Raw genomic sequence first — 26,463 nt, forward strand, 5'->3', positions numbered from 1 at the left:
AGTGAATCTGTTGCAAACACTGTTTTCATTACATCCTCACGGTCCTATAACTAAAATCAAGACTCCTCTGCCTACTTCCATGCCCCCCATAACTGTTTGTCCTAGAGTGGATGGACCTTATTTGTCCAGCTCAATCTCCAACTAATTCCCCAATAGATAGCCTCTGTCTAGCTGAGTCTATCTCCTTTTAACTCTTCTCTATCTCCAGGTCTCTGAACACACTGCTTCCCCCATTCCATCCAAATTTCACCTTCCCTTCAAGGACCAGCTTGAAACTTAAAAGTATAAAATGATGGTGGTAGTTTTGCAGAAGAGGGTTTCTAGTACTGAGTAGCTAATTTAAAAGTAAATTAGGGCTTCCCTGGTGGCGCAGTGGTTGAGAGTCCGCCTGCCGATGCAGGGGACACGGGTTCGTGCCTCAGTCCAGGAAGATCCCACATGCTGCGGAGCGGCTGGGCCCGTGAGCTGTGGCCGGCTGAGCCTGCGCGTCCGGAGCCTGTGCTCCGCAACGGGAGAGGCCACAACAGTGAGAGGCCCGCGTACCGCAAAAAAAAAAAAAAAAAAAAAAAAAAAAAAAAGTAAATTAATTCCATACTATTAAAGGGGATGCGTTTCAAATGTCAATCCCAGGCCAACTTGTTAAGCCACCATGTTGGCTTTGGGTTACACAACCCTGGGCACCAAAGGGCACCTAAGCCAACTGACCAGGATATTGGCCATAAGCTTCACCACCAACACAACTTGACGTTCTCCTAGCTCCCTCCATTTCCTCCTTTCCCTTCTCAGGTATGCATTTATTTGACAAATATGTATTGGACGCCCACTGTTACAAGTAATTGTGCGAAGCACTGAGAAGATATCCATAGACGGGCATGTCCCTACCCTCTAGGAGCTTACTTTCTGCTAGGAAGAGACTCAGAAGGACCAGCTTTATTAATGTGCTGTGGCAGGACAGGCCAGAGGCAGTTAACTCCAACCTGAGGTCATCTCAGAAGGCTTCAGGGAGGAGACGGCATTTGGGCTGGGCCTTGAGGGGTGAGGGAACGAGAAGAACAAACATCTCCTGCGTGGAAACATGAAGACGAAGGTGTGGCTGGAGGAGCGGATCGGAGCCGGGTTGGAGAGGGTTACACTTTTCATCGTGTGATATGATAAGAACTGTGTTTTTAGAGCAGAACTTAGGGGACCACAGCAAGAGGGGCCAAACTCAGCTGGGAGATGAGCGGGGAGCCTGAGAAGGTTACCTTGGTGACCTAGTGGTGGCAAATTAAGAGTTTGAATTAGAAGGTGGATAGTAGGAATGGGGAGAAGGACTTGGTTTTCTTTTTCTTCTTTCACCTTCTTTCTTTCTCTCTTTTGTCCTTGCCCACCCTCTCTGTCTCCCTCCTGTTTCCTTGCCTGAGGCCTAGGCACTCCCTGGGGACACTGAGCTAAGGAAGCTGCTGAGCCCTGGGTTTAGGGCAAATGCTAAAATGGAAAACTGGGTCCAGATCTCCAGCTCCATTTCCTGCCAATGGATGGGGGTCACCCTGGTCATTAACTACTGCAGAATCCCACCTGATTTCAAACTCAAAAATTATTTTAAGAGACAGGAGGTAAAAGAAACGACATCTTCCACAAGCCCTAGAAACTCTACCTATTAAGTCTTATTTTTTAAAATGCAAACAGTTATGTTATGGAGACAAGAAGGAGAGCAGCAAGTGAGTTATGGGTATTTTGGTGTTAACAGCTTTAACATTAACGCTTCAATTATACATATTGACTTTCCCTCCTTTCCTTTTTCAACAAAGCACTTCATGGCTTGGAAAACACATCTTGGTTTTAAACAAAGATAGCACCCCTTAGCAACCTTCAGTTTCCTGTTCCCTCCTCCTGTCTCTACCCAGCAAGATATTATTTGCCCCCAGGAGCGTTTTCCCTTTGCGTAGCAAGATCCTAAAAGTGATGTCATTCGGAGCTGGCAGAGTTCTGTGCTTTTTACAGCACTTCCTTGGTGCTGGCCACTTTGGGGCTTTTTTTTTTAATTTTTTGATATAAAAGGAGCGACCAACTGTCCAAATGCACTTCAGCCTCCCTGAATACAATTACATTTGATGTGTTGACATTATTCTATACTGGGTTTTTGTTTTTATTTCTTCTTTCTTTTGGATAATTAGGTAATAAGGCTCAAGGAAAGTGCTAGAAGTGTAAGGTTAGAAATTGATGATCATAATGGTTATGGTGAAAGCAAGTGACCAAATCTCATACACAGGAGATGGGCTTTCCGTCTCCATGCCCCTGTCATTACACTGTGCTGTCAGTTCGCACTGGTGCAAAGGAGAGTCATGCTCACTTATAGGATGGGAACCGTGTAGGGCCAGCACGGTGTAGAGACTGAAGTCACCCTATGCCCCTTAACTGTGGCCTTCCTATGTGCAACGATCCAATCATTTCTGTCATCTGAGAGATTCTTTGATTTCATGGGCAAAAATCCAGGAACAATTAAGACAATAATAGTGCACACCCAACAAGAAAAACATGCCGTGTTTAAAGAAGAAATCCCAACAGCATTGAAGGCAGTGATTCTGTGTCTTTGAAAAGAGACTTGGAAATCAAAAGCAACAGTCATCAAGGACTTGCTAAGCTCCTCTTTGGCAGAAAGGAAAAATCTACTAATTCATTCTACTTTTTCCTGGTGAGATCATGGGGGTGGGAGAAGTTAAGATTTGACATTTTTTCCCAAAGTTCTAAGTTTTGCAAAGAACTATTTTTATCATAACTAATTTCATAAATTAAATAAAAATTACCAAAGGGCACTATCTTTTTTGTTTAATCGGACAGTAGGGCAAGTATTAGTCTATTATTACTGCTCACTACTAGCCTTTGCTTGAACCCTGAAAAAAAAAAAAGCTTTTACAAATAACACAGTAGAAGCTGCATAACACAATTCCAGTTGTTTTCTTTCTGTTAAATCTGTAACTCTATCCTGATTTTATCTCTCTGAAGACCTCTGGATATTTACAACGTAAGGAAAGTCTTGTTTCCCTAACTCTAGGCCTTTGTGAAAAACATAATCATAAAAGACGTTTCTAGTTAAAATGAAAATGCTGAGTTCTAGAAATTTTGTTTACAATGTAAAAAAGAATTTTCAATTCAACTCCTTTTCCTAGTATCTAGTTCCAAAGATTTATTCGAAATTGCTTTTCAGAAAACACTTTCCAAAAATTATTCCAAATACAGTACCTCGTTATGGGTAACTTCCTTGCGGAATATCTCCAGTCTAGGGCTAATGTATTTTTTCTCAGCTGTGCCTTCAGAGCCTTCAAAGCCTTTGCTACACTCTCCTCCCACGGCTGACTATATTTCTTATCAAGGTAATTTCTGAATGTTTCATGGAGGAAAAACATATGTGCTATTTTCCTGAAAATACACGCTTTGAAACAGAACTTCAGAAATGACAAAAACAGTGAATGGTGTCCACTTCATTTGGGGTTCCCCGGTTGCCCAGGGAGACGTTAACTCCCTGGCACCAGGGCTGGTGGGCTGTGGCCCGGTTCTAATGCCAGGCTGAGTTTCTAAGCTCTTCTTAGGGCAATTGCTGTTTTGTCAGGTTGGGAAGGGCCTACTAAAAGGAGAAGCCATTTGCAGAATCAGGGTTTGCTTCAGAAGTCCTAAGAAAACCTAAGGAAATCCTTGAGACATCATATTTGAAAAATATTTGAAGACTGTTCACTTGAGTAAATACTTAGCCTGCCCGCCCTCACTTTCTGGGGCCTGTAGCCATATTACTCACCCTCAAAGCATTCATCAATATTCAACTGGCTCTCTAATTCGCTGATGTAGCAAAAAGAGTTCAATAAAGGAAGCTGTTGCATTTTTTTTTCTTTAGAGGACGTGCCACAGACTCGACTTTTACCTTATAGTACTGGAATCTTCTGCCCTTCTGCTAATCCAGGGAGGGAAATGCACGCTTGCGCGCAGCTAGATCAACCCAAGCAAATTTACCCACGAAGCCGAGCTTTAAAAGCCCAGAAAAGTCTTTCACCCCAAGGACACTGGAGCTTTATAAATGATCTATCTGAGGATTTAGAAGCTTGTTCAGTCACGTCTGACAGCCTGACAAACTTTCAGCCCTGTCCACGAAGAGTTTTGAAGACTTTCAGAGGGAAATTATCATTTAGAAGTAACTTTTTACCGCCCACGGAAGCCGTACAGGTCACTGCAGCCTTAAAACCTTTCCTGAAAATCAAATCTTGGTCTGTAAAATCTTTTTGGTTAATTTTTCAAAACAGTTTTGCAGACCCTGGAAGACTCTACTCTCCCTCCCCCCACCTCTAAAAAAAAAGAAAGAAGAAAAAAGAAAGGAAGAAAGAGGGAAGGAAAGAAAGAAAAGAAAGAAAGAGAAAACAGCCACAGAGGCCAGCGACAGGCCGCGCAGCACTTGCAGTGCCTTGAGTCTGCGAGATCGCCCTTGCAAAGAAATTAAGTTTCCATCAGCGCTCCAGAAACATCACAGTGAAATGCATGCGAGAGTTAAGTAGCTCAAGAAACTCGAGCGCCGAGCACGGCGGAGTCCATGGTTTTCTTTATACTGATTTCGTGTGTGCGTTGCTATTTTCTTCCGGCACCTGATTTTTTTTTTCCAGTGCCGCGCGCGATTCCTCACCACCCCGCGCGCAGGGCGCAGGGGACAGGCCGCGACAGCCTCCCTCGGGGAGCGCGGGGGACCCGGGCGGCGGCGGCAACGCCAGGCGCGCGGCTCCGCTTCCCGCGGCCCGTTGGTTTCCTCACCCGTCAGCGGCGCGGGCGGCCCTGCAGCGCTGAGCGGAGCTAGTCGGAGTCGGACCCGGGGTGGCTGAGAGCCGCCCGCGGAGCCCCCTGCCCCGGCCGGCGCGCTCCACAGCTCCTCCGCCTCGCTGTGCGCCTGGCAGCCCACCTGCCCCGAGACCCCCGGGGCCTCTTCGGGCCTGCGTCCCGTGCCTGGGGCGCTGGCCCCTGGCGGCCAGCGCTACCCATTGCCCTTCCCGTCCAGAACCCGCTCGGTCTGAGCCCTGCGTGCTCGCAGATTTGTCCCACCCGGGACAGGGAGGGAGAAGGAAGTCGCGCTCATTTTCTTAGACAGCGTTCAGGCGCTGTTTTTAAAAGGGGGGGGGGTTTCTCACAAAAATTTTATTATGAAATTTTGCACATAGACAGGAAAGTTGAAAGAACAGCACAACGAACGTCCGTTTACCCCCCACCTGGATGTAACAACGCACTGCAACACTGCAACACTTGCTTCCTCTCTCTGGCACAATGTGTGCCTGTGTTAGCTGTACCGTTTGAAAACTGCAGCCGCGGTGACATTTCACCTCGCCACTCCAGCCTGCATCTTCTGAGAATAAGGGCATCCTCCTACTTACCTTCAATACCATTCTCACACCTAAGAAAATAGACTCTCCGTCCCTAACAGCCTGTAGCATTCCCAACAAGGGCTCGTTTCCCTCCTGTTGCCCCGGTCAGTCTTACAATCAGTTTCCCTTCTTGGACTGGGACGTGTGCAGACAGTTGTTCCCTCCCTCCGGGCTCTGTCCCCCCAGCGGACGGCCTGCACGTACGGGGCCTGCCCCGGGGCCTCTCTCCCTGAGGGCTTGGCAGGGTGGAGAGGGCAGGGGAGTCCCGACGAGGCTGGCCTCAAACGCGTGGGAAGAGCGCTAAGCTCCTGCGGTCCGAGGCCCCGCTTTTCCTCCCCCAACCAAGTCAGGCACCCCCAGCAAGCACCGCGCCAGAGGCTTTGCGCAGCCACCTTGCTCCCTCCGGGCAGCTCAGAGGACACTGCGGGGGAACCAGTGGGCGCGGGGTGGCGTCCGTCCTACGCGTCTGGGTGCGCTCTGCGCTACCCTGTGCCCGTGGCTTTGCCATTTCCCATTTTCTCTTTTTTTCTCCCTGAACCCCCGCTCTTCAGCTCTGTACCGGCTATACTGGGCGCCCTGTGCCCTTTTCGGCCCTTCCCGCCTGCGGGCCAAGGTCGTGGCGTCAAGCGCCTGCACCCCCTCTTCCCCCACCTCTCTCCCGCTCCCCCACTCCCCCGCTCCCCCACTCCCCCACTCCCCCTTTCCCTCCCCCTTTCCGCCCCCGGGCCGGGAGCGGCGCGGGGAAGGAGGGGCGTGGGCACCACGTGGCCACGCCCCCGGAGCCGGCTTTTTCTAGAGCAGCTGCAGGAGGCTCTCCGCCGGCCGCCCAGCTCGCCTCCCCGGGTGCGCACGGCTCCGGCCCCGCGCTCCGCTCCGCCTCCGCCACGCCGCTCCCCGAGCTTCGGCTGCAGCCAGCGCGGGAGCGCGCCCTCCGCGCCGCCACCCCGACCCCCGGCTCCCGGCTCCCGGCTCTCCGCGCCCGGCTCTCGGTCCCTGTGGCTCGGTGCCCGGCCCCTCACGCCCCGCGCCCTCGCCGTCCCCCAAGCCCCTGCTCTGCTCCCCGCCCGGGCCCTGCTCTCTCGCTGTTTCACCCCTCCGCACCCGCACATTCCTCCCTCTCTCTTTTGCTTGCTTGCTCGTTCGCTAGCTCTCAGACGCGGCGAAGCAGCTTCGCAGGGAAATCCCAGAAACCTTTGCAAAAAGCTGACAATGAAATTTAAGAAGTTCTTCGATTTCGGCGCCATTTTCGAGTGGATCGAGAGGTGACATGCGATTTTTTTAAAAAGGGACTTGTTGGCTGGCGTTTCTCCCTATAATAACGTTGGTTACGGCAGACTGAAAAAAAATCTGGTGACAATGCTGAAAAAGTTCTGTGTCGCTTTGGGGTTATGAAGCACGTTTGGGGGTCGGGGTGTGGGCGAACAGACACATGAGTGCGGCCGGGAGAATTCTTAGGAAACGGGCTGAAAAAAGCTAACATGGAGGGGCGGAAAGAGAAAATCGAGTAAGGGGCAGTGACCGCCTGTCAGCCTCGCCAGGGTCGGGATCGACTGGTTTTGACAGACTGTAAATGGACTTTTTGTGGCTCTTAATTTGCAAGCAGTAAAATATGTCTTGGAAATAAATGTGTGATTAATTTTGCATTGTCTTTTCCCTATTAAAACTTTCAAGGTTATTTAGTTTTCCCTGTAGGAAACTTGACATTGGGAAAGTTGGCACGAATGCGCCGAGGGAAGGTACATCGTGTCTGTTGGGGGGGGGGAGAAGGCATCTACAAAATTAAGACAAAACGTTGTAAAATATGAACAGAGGAAGAGGCGTATTCTTTGGCTCTTAAATGATCTGGCCAAACAGTTCAGTTCGGAAGGAGGGGTGTGGGGCTATGGGCAACTCAAAAGTATCGATTCTTTGTCTATTGTATCAGCGACTGACTCTCTTCTGGAGTGACAAGACGCTTCTTTGTAATCTCTTTTCGTAAGTAAATTTCAATCTAAGGGGAAATCCATAAACTAGGGGAGCAAGGTGGCTTTTTAGGAATGTAAATCGTTGTACTGTCACTGGGAGAAAAAAAAGGGGTTAAGTGAAAAGTACAAGTGAATTCGATTCCAGTGAGTTTACAGAGCAATCTGGAAGGGACCTTCGCCTTTGACACCGTTGCTATTTCGAATGAACTTTTGTTTTTCTAAGTAGTCAATAAGGAAATGTTAAATTAGTGATGACTTTAACATCTGATGTGATGGTTCACATATTTGTGTGGAACATAAATATTTAATTGGGAGAAGGTTGTGGAGTTTTAAAGTATAACTGTACGTTTGCTAAACATGTTTTTGTTTTTGTTTTTTTCTTTTTAAGGGCAACCAAGGACGTTTATCTCCATTAATACCAAAAGTCAAAGTTGTTTGTGAATAGCGTAGCCAAAACAAGATGAAATTTAGAGACACTTAAATGTATGTGCCAATTTAGGGAGCGGGGTTATTATTTATAAACTAGTTTACAGTGACACAAGTAGTGCATTTGGTAACACTGGATCTCAGTCTGGTGTTATGAATTTTGTACTTAGTCTCATTGAATACTCTGCACACTTTATTAACTAATAAACAGGACACAGCGTCCATTATACTGGTTTTGAAAAACCGATGTAACTTTTAAATGAACCAAACACTTAGCAGACGTGGATACTTTGAGTGTCTAATACTTGTATTGAAACGTATTTTAACTTTCAAAACCATTAGAGTTTTGTACCGGTTTTGTTGTTTTAACTTTTAGGTTTGTGATTGAGGGTTGCAGGGTAGTAGTTTCTTCTATGCTTAATTGACTGTTTCCTTTAAACAGTATGGGGGAGGATGCATGTAACTTATTACTAATGTGTGTCCATTTTAAAAAGGAAAAAGTGGTATCTAATGAGTTAATCATTAAGGAGTATGCACAGTGCCGGCCATTTCAGGACGTGAAAGAGTTTCTGTGGAACTGCTTGAGACAAGAAGGAGTGATTTGACGTCAAGTATTGAAACTTTTTGATTTATGTTTTGATAGGTGACATTGAAAGGTATAAAATATTTATAAATACGTTTGAGTAATCAGTTTCATGTGTAAACATCCAGATATTTCAACTCGGGACAGTTATCTCTCATTCTTTAATACCTTTAAAAAGAACTCAAAGCAGGGTGTTTGCTGTAATAATGAAACACTGGCGAGTTAAAGAGGACGTCTGATGCTTCTGTGGATGGATCTATATTTCCCAGCTATCATATATGTTAAAATTAGCTGAAGCTGCCAGAGACATTTTGGTGATCTTCTTTAAGTCAATAAATGAAAAGTTATTTTTTTTAGTGGGGACATTGAGTGAGACTTAGTTATAATATACATCAGGTAGAAGTTTCACTAAGACTTCGAAGCTGGCAAGAGTGATCCAGATGTTGCCAAACTGCCTCAATTTATTTTCTTACTATTCTTACCTTCAGAGGTAAGATTCTTTCCCACCCTAATTCCTCTCTCTCAGCCCTTGACTTTTCACCGCTACACTTTTCCAAGATTCATCCTCTGGGGGGGAAAAAATTGAGAGTCACATTTTTCACTACACCTGCCGATCCTGGAAATCAAACGGCGAAGTTCTAAAAAGTACGTCGATTTGGACTGACATTTTGCTTTATTCCTCGCCATTGGACGGGGCGGGACCAGGCTTCCTTCCAGTCACCTTGTCTTTCTCCATCTGCAGGTACCCCAGAGCGATCCCCCTTCGTTGACTCCGAGGGGATGCAGCAGCAATTCATGTTTTGAAGTGCTTTAAACGGTTCAAAACGTGAGGCGCTGCTATACCCCCTCGCGAGGAAGTAGGAAGGTGGGGTTCTGCTGGACGTGCGCTCCCGCGGGGCGCCTGCTCCCCAGGCCAGCTCTGGAGCAGGTAGGTGGGCGGGGGCTTGCGTCTCTCTTCCTCTCCCCTCTGCCCCCTTTCCCCACCCACGAGGCCCCGCCAGAGTCCGGGGAGGGCGCAACTGCATGCCAGGGGCTGGGGGTGGTCGGGGCCGTGCGCAGGCTATGCGAGCCGAGGAGGGACGCGGCGCCCCGCACTCAGCCGTGCCCTAGCAGCGGGAACAGTACTGCAGTGGGCGATCGGTGCTCTGGAGTATTGTTTCTGCTGCCCGGGCAAGGCTGGGACTCCTGCACGGGCCCACCCACTAGGTAAGTCCCAGTCCAGCGCCCGCCGTGTCCGCCCCAGCAGCGAGACCCGGGAGAGGCGCGTTTTTCCTCCGTCCAACCTTTGCCCGCCTTTGAATGTGTAAATAGGTGTGAAAAAGATACTGCATTTCAGCACTCCTTTCCCTACCCGGGTAAAATTTAAACGATAGGAAAAAAATTCCTAGTGATTAACTAGAATACCACCCACAGGACAAAAAACGAAGAAAGAATACCTTCAAGACCCAACAACTAAATAGGGGGGGCGGTTATTGGAAAAGGAGTAGCGGGGACGCCGGAAGGTGACCCGCTGCAAGCAGTCCCCACGCCGCTCTGCGGCTCCTGGTAAATGGTTCGCGTCCTGCATGTGGAAAGGACGTTGGAGTCCAGAAAAGGTGAACGTTTCTGGCCCCTTCTCGACACCCTCTCCACCCTTCTTCCTGTCTGTGTTGGGGGGAGCTTCTGTCGAGATCGGGCGAGGCCCGGGGCCTGGTCCGTCGGTGAATCCCAGGCGGCGTGGAGAGGCGCTGACCTGCCCGATCTGAGGCCTGAAGGGAGCGCGAGGACCCGAGGGGGTGGCTGTGGAATGAAGCTCTGCGTTTCAAGCTGCTGCTTGCCCTATCTTGCCCTATCTCCCAAAATCTGGTCCCAGAATTCTACCCTGGACGCGCCGCCCCAAGGCCACCTTGGTCGCCCGGGGGCCTCCCATAAGGGATTGCCCCGCTGGCAGGGCACTAGCTTGACAGCTCCTGAGAAAATGGCAGCACCTGAGCTGTCGACTCAGGGCCTCTTCCTGCCCCCCTGGACTCTGGACGCTATTGCTAATGACCTCGAAAGCCACCTCCATCTCTTCCTGGGGGCCCCGAGTCTACGCTAGGAGCTTCACAGCGGGCCTGGAAAAGAGAGGGCTCACTCTCTGGCTGACGTCGCACTTCGCCTGTAAAAATCACTTTAGGATTTTGGTTTGATCCGGCGCACGGGCAGGTCAAGGACTATTGGCAAAGACAGAGGGAGGTGTGGAATCTTTCCCACGCTTTCCGTCATCCTGAAAGAAACCAAGCACACGAAAACCCCTCTTGTCTGGACGGGCTGCCGGGAACTGGGCTTACCAGTGGAGCCCCCGGAGGAGGTCGGCTTTGGGGAGCCCGGGGTTCCAGGCAGCCCGGAGACGGGGCTCAGGCTCCCGCCGCCCCCACGCGCACTCTCCCAGACTCCCTTGCGCCACGGCGGACGCGGGCGGGTCGGGGCCCTTCCGGCCGCCGCGGACCCTCGGGCTCCCGGGGCGCCGCCACCCGGCTGCCTGGGGCCAGTCCGGCTCTGCGCGGCCGCCGCCGCCGCCGCCGCCGCCCCGCCCCACCCCGGCCGCGATCCCCGGACCGGGAAGCCCGAGAGTTGGCTCCCGGCCGGCCCAGGGCCCCGCAGGCCAGCAATCCCGAGGCCTGAACGGCGAACAGGTTCCCGCACCCGCCTGGCTTAGTGCTTGGGGTTGGGGAGGCACCTCGAGGCTGACCCCCTGCCTCTCACCAGCTCCCTTTTCTCCCTTTCTCCCCCCTCGGGACGGGTCCCCTCGAGCCAGAAGGAAGCCCGGCAGCGGCCAGCGCCCACCCTCCGGGAGGACCACGCCCGCGCCCGCCGGCTCCCTCCAGCGGGACGCAGGTGAGAGACCGCGAGGGGCGGAGGGCGGGAGCCGCGACCCTGATTGGGGGCGTTGCCTTCCAGATGCGCTGTGGCGCTTTGCCCCGGGCCCCCAAGAGGCATCGAGATTGAGGGCGTCCACGGGGCCCTCAGACTGCGTGGTGCCCTTTTTCTGACTTAAAGCAGTCATCTTTCACCATTATTCACACGGTCGAAGTTGCAGTTTGCCTAGATTTTTCTCCAAGGAGAGAAATGTGAATAAAACAATATTTTAGCCAAACATTTCCGTGTCAATTAAGAAGATGGCAATTCGTTCCAGACTATAAATTCTCTGTAACAACTTTCTAAGGTATTCGTTCAAATTGTTTTTCAGCATTGCTAAATGTGCACCATAATGTGTGGGAGACTTGTGTAAGATGAATCCATTTATAGTCGACGATCAATTGATCCGATGTTACCACCTTCAAGGAGGCACCTTTCCATTGTTTCCTCATCTTTTCCCAGCACATGTTATTTGTTAGGAAGCTGTGTGCACACGGCATTGTATTAAGTTTATTAGACAGGCGTGGCCCATAAACTAGGAAAAGTTTAGTCAAGCTCTAAATTTAAAATTCCGCATTTCTGTAAGTTGTGGGACAAGATATATAGGTTACTTTTATAAGCTAGAATTGATCATAATTTAAAAATATTTTAAGCACAGGGATATTTTTTGAAGGCATCCAGCATTTCCAGTTAGCAGTACTGACTTTTTTTTTTTTTTCCAGCAAAGGAACACTACATCAACACTCTTGGCCCGGATCTGGACACAGAAGACTCCTGTTTCAAGAAAATACAGTCATCTCTCAAATCCTGTAATTTATATGCATTCTAAACTCACTAGGTATTGAAAACCACCCAAGTGTCCCACACCATGGGGTAAAATATAATCAATCACTCGGTGTAATATTATACATCCTTTAAAAATGGTATTGGAAAATGTTTTATGATCAGTAAGTCAAAATAACTCTCTCCCACCGTTTCTTTCTCCCTGCTGCTCCCTGATACCCACGCTTCTTTGTTCCATTTGGCACGTAAACTTGTTTTTCCCGCCAAATGAGTCAGTCATGATGGGAACGTCAATTGATTTGAACAGATGTGTGTCAATGTTACTTGGGAAACTAGATGCCAATAACCAGGGCCACAAAAAAAAGGCAGTGGTTGCAACTCTGTAAAAATTTACGCGTGCATACAGACAATGACTAAAGTGGAACCCCAAATAGGAAAACAGTTGGATACACTCCAGTGCTTGGAGATTGAATGATTGTATGCTGCTTTTGATTTTCACTAATACGAGTAACTGTCCAATTAAAAAAGACCTACTAAGGACTCTGCAGTGCAAATTATTTTGCTGATTGTTTTAAAAACACCATACCTATCAAATCATCAAGGCAGATGGGGCAGCAGGGGACTGGGTTTGTTCCCCCAATCCTGGACCATTATTAGGCTCAGGGCAACACTTGGAGAAAAGGTCATCCTACACAGGTGGGAGTTAACTTCTAGGCAGCTTTCCTGAGAGACGACACAAGATGAAAATAGAAATAGGTCCAAAAAGCATTTTTTGGAAGATCAATGAAAGTTTATTAATAGGAATTAAAGACTAGAGTCGGGGCTCTATCCAAGTTGGCATAAATTTTTAGAGATCTATTTTCCCATCAGCCTACAGTGTAACTTATCCTCATTACCCTAAAACTTGATACATGCCTTTGTATTTAGAATAATTACATTACTCTTAAAGGAAAAACGATCTATGCACCAATTATAGCAAATGTGTATCTCCCTGCCACCCTACACCCCAGTCATTCTACCCGTTAGTTACTGCTCAATAAATGAACAAAGATCTGTTAGCTTTTTCATAATATCTTACCTATCTGCAGCCTTTACCTCCGTCCCCCCCGCTCCAGGAGTGATCTCTTTGGCAAGTTCAAAAAGACGTAGACCCCTGTGGGGATTGTAAATTGAGCCATTAGGGAGGAGCCCTGAGCAGACTTCCATTTCCGGCATTACTTGGCTTTGGAGCACTCTCCTTACACCAGTGAGCTCTAGAATCTGAGCAGCCGTGGGAGTTTGGGCGGTGGCCCCGGCTTGGCCAATGCTATTAGTCTGGGAGCTGAGAACAGAGCAGTGTCCTGTAGTCCTGAAGACTTTGAAGCGTGATTCTCCCAAAGCAGCTCCCTCACCTGTCCCCTAACCCCACCCTGACCTGCTCGCCAGACTCGACTGTTGCCCCAAGACCAGACTTTTTAAAGTCCCGGCCACAAAACCGCAATAGTCAGAAACATAATAATCCCAAAATCTTGCCTTTTTTTTTAGGGTGCGTTTACATGCTTTGCCACATGCTTTCATATTTTCTTTTTGCAACAACCCTGAGAGATAAATAGGATAAGACGTCAAAAAAGCAACGGCCAACAAGAAAACGGGCTTCTGGAGGTTGAGGATTTGTCCTAGGCTAGTCTGGGGCCTCTTCCTCCAGACCTCGTGCTGTGCCGCTTCTGTCATTATCTGTTAATCAGAACCGAACACACAGTAGTGACTAGAGCAGGAAATGGAGTTGAATTTGTTTGGTTAGAAAAATTAGAGGTGAAAGTCGTATGATGAGCTTTTGCCTACACCCTGGACACTTCCTGGGTGAGGCCCAAGACTGGCCCCAGGATGACTAAATAGTGACAGTAAATAGCGCAGCTGTATACACGTAGGTGTGCACAAACAAGAACAGTGTTAATTAAAATCATTTAAAATCTCTGACCGTATTTGATACTTTCTAAAGATTCAACCAAATTAGTCTTAAGGAAACAGATGGAATGTCCAACCATAGGGGTTAACTTAATTTAGTCACTCACTCAATGGAACCTTTTTCATCAGCCATTACAAATAATATTTTTAAAGACTACGTCGAAACCTGGAAAACGCTTATGATACCATGTTTTACAAATCAGGGACATAAAATCATGTGGACACCACAGTCGACAAGCGGGTCTATATAGGAGCAGAAACTGGAAAGAACATCAAAGCAAACATACTGTTGCTTAAGGTGGTGGGATTCGAGCTGAAGTTCTTTCTCTGCTTTTACAATGTGTCTTTCGTTATGCCATATTTTTTGTTACGTTGTCAAACATAATTCTCTGAAAAGTCTTTAGGGGTCACGGGCGATGCAGCAATTTTGGGTCAAGGATGCACAGACCTCAGACGTCTCGGGGATCATCATGTCACGAGATACCACTGTGCACTTGTGACAGATTGATAACTGAAAGGTCTGGGAGCCGCTCATCTTCACAGCAATACAACCGGTAAGTATTACAAGACCCATGGATGAAAAGATCGAAAAGTGGGCCCTAAGCAAGGAAGAAAAAGGTTGCTGTCGCGGAAGGAGGGGGATGAGTTGTACTTTGATAGTTTAATGGGGGGGGGTCAGACTTTGTGTCTTTAACTATCATTTAAGTTCTTTGTAATGAATTGAAATTCATTTAAGGCATAAGATTTTATATGCGTGCTAGAATGTTAAAGAATTTATGCTCAAGCACACAACTGGAAAAACATGAACCATAAACACTACAGACACAGGGTCATCCTTAATATGTTGAGTCGATATCATGGTCAAGAAAAGGCATAAAAACTCCATGAACAAAAAGTCACAAAAAAAGAATACATTAAAGATGCTCATTTCAGTATTTTTGGGGTTTTTTGGCCACGCCACACGGCTTGTGGGATCTTAGTTCCCTGACCAGGGATCGAACCCGCGCCCCCTGCATTGGAAGAGTGGAGTCTTAACCACTCAACCACCAGAGAAGTCACTCATTTAACTATTTTTAAGGGTAGAAATTAGAAACATCCTGATGACCAATAACAAAGATTGGGTAAATAAAATATGGTGTCTCTAACATGTGACAAGAGAATATGCTCTGGCTGAAGCATTTAGTGATAAAAGAAATGAGCAGATTTTTTTGCACTATTCCCATCCATGCAATCTGAGTATACAGGGAGCATTCTGCATGCAGTTTTGTTTCAATATACAGATAAAAGGCTGAGAGGAAATATGTCAAAACTTTAACAGTGGTTATCTCTGAGTTGTGGTATAAAAAGTGATCAAAGAAAGATGCTAAACTATTTTTGCGATGTGTTCCTAATATGTAATCTAAATGTATTGGGAACATTTTGCATTCATAGTTTTGTATCAATAATGTGGAAAGAAGCTAGGAGGACGGATACCAAAAGTCTATCAAAGAAAGATGCTAAACTATTTTTGCGATGTGTTCCTAATATGCAGTATAAATATATTGGGAGCATTTTGCATGCATGGTTTTGTATCAATATACAGATAAAAAAGGCTGGTGGGAATAAACGAGAACTTGTATAATGGGTATCTGTGGGTTATGACATCATAAAGTGATAAAAGTAAGATACAAAATTATTTTTGCAATATGTTCCTGAATATGTAATATAAGTGGTATTGGGAACATTTTGCATCCATAGTTTTGTATCAATATTTAGAGAAAAGCCTAGGAAGAAATATAGCAAAATTTAATAGTAGTTATGTTGGGGTTCTAGTATTATAGATGATATCTGTCTTTCTCTTTATACTTTTATGTATTTTCCAAGTAATACTTGTATAAACAACAAGATGCATTACTTTTATAGCGATAATAAAACTTATTTTATGTTTTTAAAGAGTTTGTACTTATTAAAAAAAAAAAAAAGCATGGTCCCCTGACCCAGGGATGGGGAAAGTCTTCCTATTTGGGTAGCAATGGGCCTAGAATACATTTTCCAACCTGTCTGGGCAAAACCTACACAGCTTTGGTTGGCTCCGTGGTGCAAATGTATGTTATCATTTACTCTTGGCAAAGGAAAGAGAAAGTATAATTTAAAAATATAACCATGACAGAGGAATAATAGTACTATTGCTAAACAAACTGCTATCTCCTGTCTAATCAAAGTAACACTTTAAGAAGTGTAGAAAGTTGAAACAGGCTGCTTTTCCTCCAGGAGCAATTGAGGTCGCGGGACTTGGATTGCCGCCCAGGGCCTCAAGACACGTTGGCCAGTTTGGGACATGCCTGAGTCAGGAAAACACCTTACAGAAAGTCTAATTCCACTTAGCTAACTTTTTGCAGATGCAGATAAACCCCCTGCATTTCCCACAACTCTGCTGCACTCCATAGCAACCCTGGTGGTGGAAAACACATGTGCCACTCGAATTTCAGCTTTCCCTGTTCCCTTAAGAGAGACAGAGGCATTTGGAGACACACCAGGCAGTTGCACTGATTTGAACAGAGACACTACCTCAGAAGAGGACTAGGGTCCCCCCCGATCCTTTTAGAAGCGCTCTGGGGAAGCTGTTTTCCCCCCCGCAAAGAATCATTCACACCCTGTAGCAAGTCCATATTATTAAACATAACTTTTGAAATATGTCCATCATATTCCTTAAAGCAGAAGCTGCAGTTGTGAGGCAAAAATAGACTTTGAGAACGTTCCTCCAGTTTCCTGGTGCCATGCCCCTTTTCTGCTTAAGGACAAATAATCATACAACCAAACGTGTCCTTTTGCAAAAATAGGCGTGCTCGTCTTTAATCTTTCATATGCATTTTTCTCTGCCGCATTCTAGCAATCTGAGCACATTTTCGGGGTGCCTAGCTCTGGGCTACTTACTTGTGGGGAGAGGAGAAGACAGGAGAGAAGCAGGTGAAGATGATGCTGATCCAAAGCACCCTTGAACACACGAATCCTGTCCTCTGTCTGCTACTGGGTACAGAGCTGGGGCTTTGACCTTCTGAGCCAGGGCAGACCATACAGAAAATCTGCTTTGCTTAGCTGAATTATCCAGCATCTTCCTTTCGCCTAGGCTAGACCAAGAGCATGGAATAGGGGAAGGGTGTGGGAGGGCCCCCTTCCTCAATGGAAGCCTTCCTGTCCAGCTGAGGGGGCGGGGAGGCGGAGAAGGCGAGAGACAGAGAGAGAACCCTTAACATAAGCACTGACCATAAACTCATTTCATTTACCGGAGAAAAAAAGCTCCAGCCCAAGAGGGGCTGGGGGGCAGGGCAGGGGCCGGCGCAGAAGGAGCTGGGAGCTTCCCTTTGCTAACAGGGTCAGTGCAATCCCTCATTTTACAGAAGAGGAAACCGAGTTGCTGAGAGAGAGGAAATAACTTGTAGAGAGGTCGCGCAGAGAATTGGTGGCGAAGTTAGAACTTGAACCTTCATCTCCAGGGCTCTTTCCACTGTAATACACCGCGTCTAAAGGACAGAGAGAGCGACCCAGGAAGCCGCTAGAAAGGATGTGGGGCTTGACGAGCAGCTGCGAAGGCGGACGGGGCCAGAAGAGGCAGGCGAGGACATTCTAGGTAGGGGACGATGGCCGGCACAGGCAGGGATGGATGAGCTGTGCCAATAGAGGGGTCAGGAGGTAGGTCTGGAGGAAATTGCTAAGGTCAAGTATAGCTTCTCAGCGTGGGCTATGCAGACCCTAGAGGAGATAAAACAGTGTCCCACAGAATACATATGGCACAACTTCCTAGAGGACAAATTTGATTCAGTAGTGGGTCATTTAAAGCACTGTTTTTCTAAGACAAGCACAGAGTCAAAAAGATAAAACTGAGATCTCAAAGTCATTTCAAGTTTGTTGCAGGCCCCTGTGGGCTGCCCCATGACTCCCACCCCAGTCTCATTAGGAGGATTTACGCACTCGTCTCTAGACCTTTGGCTGTTTGCTTTTCCTGCCAGTACGAGGGTCCTCGACTTCTGATAACAGCTGCCCTGCTCTCCCCAGCCAGTCACATGATTCTGGAAGAGCTGCCCATCACAGGAAACTGCTAGAGCCTCATGTCAGGCACATGGCCCAGGTCAGGCCAATCCCATAGTATCCCATGCCCTTTTCCACATGGATTACGCTCGAAAAAGCTCATGTGACCCAAGCCTAACCAATGAGAATACTTCTCTGATTCGGGGGCTGGGGGTTTAATCCTGAAATAGTCTCTCTTGCAGTTTCTAAGCTTGGGGCTGTATGGGGCTATGCCCTCACCCACCCTGGTCTTGCATGTCCATCACTGGGAGGAAGTCCATCTTCAGCAGGAGAGAATGCGAACAGCACGCACACAGAAACACTTAGAAACACAGGAGGAAGGGGGGGCAGTGGGAGGGGAGGGAGGCAAATGACCTAACTTAAGTCCCTGATTCAAGGTCCAGAGCACGTATGGTCCGTTGCTTTTTTGTTAAGCAGGTTTCATTTGATTCATTCAACAAATACTTACTGAGAACCTTCTAGGTGCCAGGCACCATCCTAGGGTCTGGACATAGTGTTAAACAGTGCTCTCGTGGAGTTTGCATTCTAGATTGAGCTGTGCTTCTGTCACTTGCAGCTGAAACAGTGCTGCCTGCCAGATCGTGGAAGAATGTACATGCTAAGGATAAGGACCAGAGAGAGAGAGAATCTACACTATAAACAAGGGAGTCTGAAACTTCTTGAGCAGAGAACTCATGTGATCTTTCACAGAAGTCTGAATCTGAGGCAGGCCAGGTTGGAAGTGGTGACCGTGAAAAGGCTGGAATGGCTGGGACTTCAATCTGCTCCATTTCTGAAATACTCTCATGAAGAGGACGTCATGGTTCCTGGGATGAAACACAACTTAGAAGGAAAATAAAGTGCTTCTGGGAAGCGCTCCAGGCCCAGCTCTTCTGGCACTCCCACCGCTCCCCGCCCGCATTGCTTGTGTGCTTCAGCCTTCCCTGGGCTGCTCCATTTTCCATTTACGTGGGGTACAGATGCCACTGACCGGAACATGGTAGCTGAAGGGAAGGCCCATAGGAGCTCCCGTCTAGGCTGCCCTCTCCCTGCCCCAACGCACCCACCTAAGACCCATCCCAAGTGCTTCCTTCTCCAGAAGACTCCCTTGACCGCACCCACCCACGTAGAACCTCCTTTGAGCTCCAGCCACTCTCATGTCCAGGCACTTTGCTCATAGTAGAGGTGGCTTTTTTTCCGGTGAGACTCCTGCAATTCAGTAGGAAGCTGCATGAGGACTCGCCTTCACCACCTCCCCTGTGGAGACTGAACCTGTGCCTGACACTGCAGAGGGGGTGCTCCACCCCAGCTGGTTGACGGGGCTGATTGTAGAGATGGCTCAGGGGTACGATGAGCAGAAGTCCTTTTCCTGGGACAGTCCTGGTTTCGGCCTATTTTATTGCCATAATTATCAGCAGCGTCCTCTCACTTTCAAAAGTATCTCGTGATAAAACACATTGTCACCTACTCATCTGGAGAGTACTGAAGGGGATACTATCACAGCCAAGTTGAAAGAGCTCCTGATATAAGATGAAAATATTTATAAAATCAAAACTGCATTATATTGCAAATTATATCGCAAATCTGTGCTCTGTCACTTGGAACTGAACATGCTCCTTGCAGAGCTCTGGAGAGTCTTGCCTGCTTGGCTGCATCTGGTTCCCACACTCGCTCGAACACATGAAGCATTAAAGCCATAGTTCAGCCTGTCACAAGATTCAGGTATTGCCTCCATTTATTTCATGCCATGGGTATGTAAAATAGCATTGTTACGCCCCACAAAGACTGGAAAGGCTCCCGAGCTCAGTCCAGAACCACAAAGAGTTCAAAGGCAATCATGAACGCACGGGAAGTCCAGCAGATGGGGCAAACTGCTGCTTGATGATTTTTTTCAGCTCTTAGCTTGTGAAAGTCTGCCTCACAGGGGCAGCCAGAAGAGAAGAAAACAGCCTCATCCCATCACCCTCGCATCTTCCTCTCTACCTCTGTCTCCCCAGAGTTATGGCATCATCCTGCCACTGCTCCGGTTGGGAAGTTCCATCTGCTTACCATACTCACGGTCTTCGGAGTGGAGTGCCTACGAGACAAGCATTTCTCCCTTTGGTGGATAAAAGAGGGCTACAAATTCTTTTTTTTTTTGAAACGTTTTATTTTATATTGGAGTATATTTGATTCACAGTGTTGTGTTAGTTTCCAACAAGGGCCACAAATTCTTTGACATTGCTCCCACTGGGACATGGGGTCTGTGTCCTCTCCGCTCAAATCTGGGCTGGCCTCAGTGCCTTGCTGCCCAGCGTGACAGAAGTGGCCTTGCAGCTTCCACCTGGGTCTCTTGGAGCCTTGTACTTCCACGTACAAGTCCAGCTGCTCTGAGGATGTGGTGCTGGAGAAACCATGTGAAGAGATGCCGTGGACTCCAGTAAGGAGGGAAAGAGGTGCCCAGGCAGCCCCTAACTGTTCCAGCCCCCAGCAGTTTGGATCATTCCAGCTGAGTCCCTGGATATCACAAGTCATCCCTGCCAAATTGCAGGTTCCTGAGCAAAATCAATGATTGTTGTTGTCTTAAGACACTACATTTTGGGGTGGTTTGTTACGTAGCAATCCATAAGCAGGGTACTCCCTCTTGCCAGTATTGATTGATCACTTCTTGGAGCATAAGTCTGATGCACTATTAAGCTCTAGGACCAAAAGTGAGGATGGGGAAGGACCAAGGGGTGAAGGGGACCCTGTACTTCTGCACTCCTAGTTCCATAATGTGAGAGCAATACTGGGGGTAGGTGAGAGAATCGTTAGACAGTAAAGGGGATTTTTTTAAATTTAGTATTATGTGATTATTTTTAGTTTCCTTTTGTTATGGCAAGTGGAAATGGTTTTGTGTTTATCATAGTGAAATCAAATTATACTTAAAAAATAAATGTATGTCACACCCATTAGGATGACTACTATGGAAAAAAAACCCAGAAAATAACAAGTGTTGGCAAGGACATGGAGAAATTGGAACACTTGTGCATTTCTTGTAAAATGGTATAGCAGCTGTAGAAAACCACATGGCAGTTCCTCAAAAAATTATACATAAAATTACCATGTGATCCGGCAATCCCATTCCTGCATATATACACAAAAGAATTGAAAGCAGAGATTCAAATAGATATGTATACACCAGTCAGTGTTCATAGCAGCATTATTCACAGTAGCCAAAAGGTGGAAATAACCCAAATATCCATCTACAGATGCATGGATAAAGAAAATGTGATATATCCATACAATGGAATATTATTCAGCCTTAAAAAGGAAGGAATTTCTGATACATGCTACAACATGGATGAACCTTGAAGACATTATGCCAAGTGAAATACGCCAGACACAAAAGGGCAAATATCGTATGATTCCGTTTATATGAGTTATATGCTTTTATGGTAGTCAGACTCACAGAGACATTAATTCTGGTAGCTAGCTGCATTCTTCAAGGACCCGGCAGCAGAATGATCCACCGCTGAGTCATCCCAGTTTTATTGCCAGGGGCCCAGCACCGGGGGAGCCCCTCTGGCTCAGCACCTCCCCAGAGGGTGCTTCCAGACCTCCAGTAAGAGACCAGACTCTTACAGGTCAGAAGAGTTAGCCACAGAGCATAGGTACTGCTGGGACATCCTGCAGACATGCAGCGCTTCCCACCTTCCCCAAGGACGGGGGGCGCAGGCACACTCTCGGGCAACCACTCCGGAGGACCACCCCTCCCTGCGGCCTCGTAGGTGGACCCATGCGCGTTACCCGGACCTGGGTTGGGGTCGGAGTCTGGGGGAGAAAGGTCAGGCCTCCCGGCTCCCCCCAGGGCCAACCACCTCGACCCAAGGCTGACCAGCTACCGCCCAAGGGTTTTCAACCTCCGCTCCGGATGCGCTTAGGTACTTGGACGGGGGCTGCGCGACAGGGGAGCCGGGGAGCCGAAAGGTCTGTACGCGACCACCCTCGGGACACAAACCTCGGCATGGCGCTGCCAACCTGTGAGCACGCATCCATGTGGAGGGGCAGCCTGGCACATGTGGGGCGTCTTGGTCCAAGTAGGTTGAGGAAGGCACCAATATGGGGGTGGGGGTGAATTCTAGAAGATCTGCTGTTGCTAACACGTGACACAGCTGAGGATGCGAGCTATTCGCCAAACCAAAATGGAAAGGATTAATTGAAAGTCTAAATGAATGAGAACTCCACCACCTTCGCCCCAACCTCCCTTCCCCACTGAGCGTCCGGAATCCTGGCAACCCGGCTTATGAGCCCAGGTAGGAGGTGGGGTTTTACTCTATGTAGTAGACACCTCTGGTGCCTCTCGTCCCTTCTACCTAGGCCACCTTTGATTTCATCTGCACAAGTGCACCATTTTGTACAAGATCAGACTGACCTCATGCTGGCAGCGGCCGACCTTCAGGGAGCATTAGGTCTGTTTTTGCTTTCAGTTTCAAGGCCTTCTCTGATGCTGTATGTGCTATGGTCTGAATGTTTGTGTCTCCACCCCAGAAAATTTATATGTTAAAACCTAACCCTTAAGGTGATGGTATTAGGAGGCAGGGCCTGATTAGGTCAGGGTGGGAGGTGATTAGGTCCTGAGGGTGGAGCCGTCCTCAGGAATGGGAGTAGTGCCCTCATGAAAGAGGCTGGAGAAAGATCCCTCGCCCCCTCTGCCAGCAGAGGACATAGTGAAAAGAGGCCAGTGTATGAATCGGGAGGCAGGCGCCATGATCCTGCACTTCCCAGCCCCCAGACTGTGAGCGATGCACGTCCCTTGTTGATAAGCCCCTCAGTCTGTGGTATTTCGCTATAGCAGCCCCAGTGGACTAGGACGCCGTAGGAGCCTACCAGGCTCACTCGTAAGAGCATCTTGTAATTGTGGTCAATTAACACCCCAGGGTTAATAAGCCCCAGGCTTAACCCTCACCTGCCAGGGAGATGGGAGCTTGTGTTTAAAGGCTGTAACTTCCTGCTCCTCAGTGGTCAATTCTGGGAGGCCTCAAAGCTTCTAGGGAGGCCCTGGGTGGAATGAAACCCACGTTTCCCACAGGGGTGACCTCAATAACGCACGATTATATTGGCTTTTCCTCTTTCCCTGTGTCACTCTCTTAGCTCCCTCATTCCAGCTTCCCAAGATCAACCCCCAAATAAATTACCTGCTCTCAAATCCTTTTCTCAGCCTCTACTTTTGAGGAAACGCAAATTAAGATACTCTCCATTTGGAGATGTCAGAATGAAATGTCTGTGTGCTGGTCCAATTTTCTTGAGTGAAGCCGGTGGACAGGCCCGACCTAGGCCACAGAGCTTCCAGTCAGCATGTTAGCATCTCATCCCTAAATCTGGATCAGGGCCCAGGATCAGGGTCCAGAGCTGGGACGAGAGTGAGGCAAGGGAAGTGCCCACCCTCTCCAGCTGACCCTGCACTTGCATGGGCCTGAGACGTGAGCACCTCCCTAAATGTTGCCCCCTGGGTGTCCTATTTGCCTCCCTGTAGTCCTGGCACTGGCCAAGACAGTAGTAAAAAGCCTTTAAGATTAAAACCAACAAATGGAAAAAAGAAACTCAAATAAAGGAAATAATGCATACAGCAGAAAAGAACTTTAAAAAATCCACAATATCCTCAGAGACATAATTTATGCATTCTTCAAGAAGAAAAAAAAAAGAGCAGTTAAAAAACAAGAAAAAGCTCTTGGAAATGAAAAGTTTAGGGCATCTCTCAGCGAGTAGAACAAAAAGGCAGAGTAGGAAAATAGGAAAGGAAAGAAAAAAAGAATATTAGAGGATTGTTCCAGGAGACAAATCATAGATGTTCTAGAAAGAGAGCCAGAAAAAAAAAAGTGGAGAGGATATTATCAAAGAAATAATACATGAAAATGCCCAGAACTGAAGGACATGAATTTCCCGTTTAGCAGAATACACTGTGTGCCCAGCATAGTGAATGGGAAAAGCCCACATCAAGGCACGTCATCATGAAACTCTCAAACACAAAGATAAAGAGAAGATTCTAGGAACTTCCAGGAGAAAAAAATAGATTACACGCAAAGGATCAGGAAACAGAATGGCTTTGGATGTTTCAAGAGAAATACAGGCAGCTAGAATACAGGAAGTAATTCCTTCAGTATTCTGAAGGAAAATTAAGATCCAACCTAGAATTCTCTATCCAGCCAAAGCAATAATTAAGCATCAGGATAGAATATAAACATTTTCAAACATGAAGGGTCTCAACAAATTCCTTCCTTTCTCAGGAAGCTGCTGGAGGCTATAAGCCACCAAAATGGGGAAGAGAGACTTCAGCTTCTGCAAATGGCAGGCTAGGTCATTTGGGCCAACACTCCTGCTGAAGACATCAAAGAAGGTGGACAACATAATTTTAAAATATCCTTAAGCATGAAACACTTAACAAGACAGAAAATAGAGAGCCAATATCCAGGAGAAATGAGACCAGCTCTTCGGGTCATTTTGGCTCAAAGAGACTTTTTCAATCGGGAAGAAGAAGCCAAGAGACCGAGTGCTTCCAGTGGCCTCCCAGGGACAGGGAACAAAAGTCAGAGTCCAGCGTCAGCCCAAGACGAAGACTCTGGTAAATCATCGCCTGCCTTGGGCTGGTATCCTGAAAAGCTGTAGCCTAGGAGTAAGGATGACTTGGAAATAAACCAGCTGTCACATGCATTGCAGTGTGCCTTCCATTCATCCGAGTAACCCATCCCCACAAACCACACACCTTGAAATTGGATTAAGGGTATTCCAGATAGCTAGCAGTCCCAGGCTCCTAGGGAAAACAAATCTTCTTTAAAGGAATATAACAATATCCTAGGCTTCAAATTATGTCTTTAATTTAAAATCTAATGCCCAACGCATAATCAAACACATAAAGATTTAAGACACTATGAGCGAGAACCAGTAGAAATGACAGCCAATAGAAAGCAGAAGAACTCCCAATACCAGAATTTTCAAGCTTGATTATAAAACAGTGATGCACATTTTGTTCAAAGGGAAAACACCAAGCTTCACAATTGTGGCAGGAAACTGAAAACCATAAAACAAGGCACAGCAGATTTTAAAAAAAAAAAAAGGAGAAGGAGAAGGAGAAAGAGAAGAAGAAGAAGAAGAAGAGGAAGGAGAAGAAGAAGGAGAAGAAGAAGGAGAAGGAGAAGAGGAAGAAGAAGAAGGAGGAGGAGGGGGAGGGGGAGGGGGGAGGAGGAGCAGGAGGAGGAGGAGGGGGAGGAGCAGGAGGAGGAGGAGGAGGTGGAGGAGGAGGAGGAGCAGGAGGAGGAAGGGGAGGAGGAGGAGGAGCAGGAGGAGCAGGAGGAGGAGGAGGATGAGGATGAGGAGGAGCAGAAGGAGGAGGAGCAGAAGGAGGAGGAGGAGGAGGAGAAGGAGGAGGTGGAGGAGCAGGAGGAGGAGGAGGAGGAGCAGGAGGAGGAGGAGCAGGAGGAGGAGCAGGAGGAGGAGGAGGGGAAGGAGAAGGAGGAGGAGGAGGAGAAGGAGGAGGAGGAGGAGCAGAAGAAGGAGGAGGAGGAGAAGGAGGAGAAGAAGGAGAAGGAGAAGAAGAAGGAGGAGAAGGAGAAGGAGAAGGAGAAGGAGAAGGAGAAGAAGAAGAAGAAGAAAAGGGGTCCATCAATTAGGGAATGTAACACAGAAGAGATACAAAGGAAATTCCCACAGCGATAGGAAAGGAGGATGCCAGGATGAAACCTGTACACTAGACCTTGAGAGCTACCTGTTTAGGTTGGAGCAGGGGATGGAAGGCCTCAAGAGGGTTGTTTTCCAGGAGGAAAAATGTGGAGCCAGAAAACAACAACAACAAAAAAAGTGGAGCTGACAAGATTCTCTAATGTATTTCCCATATGAAAAATTGGGTTGAAAGTTGTACAGAGTTATTGGACATTGGGAATTCCCTGGAGGTTCGGTGGTTAGGACTCGGCGCTTTCACTGCTGAGGGCACGGGTTCGATTCCTGGTCGGGGAACTAAGATCCCACCATACGGGCGGTGCAGCCAAAGATAAAAAAGTTATTGGAGAGTATGAAAACAGCCAAGGATTTGAAGAAAGTCAAGGAGAGAGGGAGAGGGTGAGGAAGAGGGAGAGAGAAAGAGAGAGAGGGAGGAGGCAGAGGCAGTCGATAGAAAATATTTAAAATGTTAAAATCAGGAAAGAGCAGTGTAACCACAGGATTTAATTTGTAAGTCTAATCTCACATAACTTCTTCTTTGATCTATGGGTTATTTAGAAGTGCGGGAATTTTTCTAATATTTGGGAACTTCCTGCCTTCTCTTGGGTTAGTATTTCTTTGTGCTGATGTTATTTCCTCTATTTTCTTCTTAGCTTTACCTCTTTCTGTTAATTTTTAGCAGTTGCTCTGGGGTTAACAATATGCATCCTTAACTTAAAAAGTCTATTGAGAATCATTATTGTCTCTCTCATCCTTCATGCCAAAAACATCAAACTTCCAACGTTCCCCTTCTCACCTT

The 26,463-nt window shown here is 47.5% G+C and overlaps 1 protein-coding gene across 1 annotated transcript; it reads left to right on the top strand.

Moving 5' to 3' along the window:
* The first annotated feature begins 9,894 nt into the window (after positions 1 to 9,894).
* Positions 9,895 to 11,356, top strand: LOC132513054 (uncharacterized). The gene is made up of 3 exons (XM_060137269.1): positions 9,895 to 10,404; positions 10,501 to 10,999; positions 11,073 to 11,356. Exons 1-3 carry the CDS (start codon positions 9,895 to 9,897, stop codon positions 11,354 to 11,356), a joined length of 1,293 nt encoding a protein of 430 aa, XP_059993252.1.
* Positions 11,357 to 26,463: the final 15,107 nt, after the last annotated feature.

This window comes from Lagenorhynchus albirostris, chromosome X, assembly GCF_949774975.1.
Source record: "Lagenorhynchus albirostris chromosome X, mLagAlb1.1, whole genome shotgun sequence".
NCBI lineage: Eukaryota > Metazoa > Chordata > Mammalia > Artiodactyla > Delphinidae > Lagenorhynchus > Lagenorhynchus albirostris.

What these genes read in the sequence shown, in the direction of transcription:
- LOC132513054 (XM_060137269.1), top strand. Translation starts at nt 9,895, where the DNA reads ATGGTTCGCGTCCTGCATGTGGAAAGGACGTTGGAGTCCAGAAAAGGT. An exon ending in ACCTCCATCTCTTCCTGGGG is followed by an intron (nt 10,405 to 10,500) that starts GCCCCGAGTCTA and finishes AAATCACTTTAG; the next exon opens with GATTTTGGTTTGATCCGGCG. An exon ending in GAGGCCTGAACGGCGAACAG is followed by an intron (nt 11,000 to 11,072) that starts GTTCCCGCACCC and finishes GCCTCTCACCAG; the next exon opens with CTCCCTTTTCTCCCTTTCTC.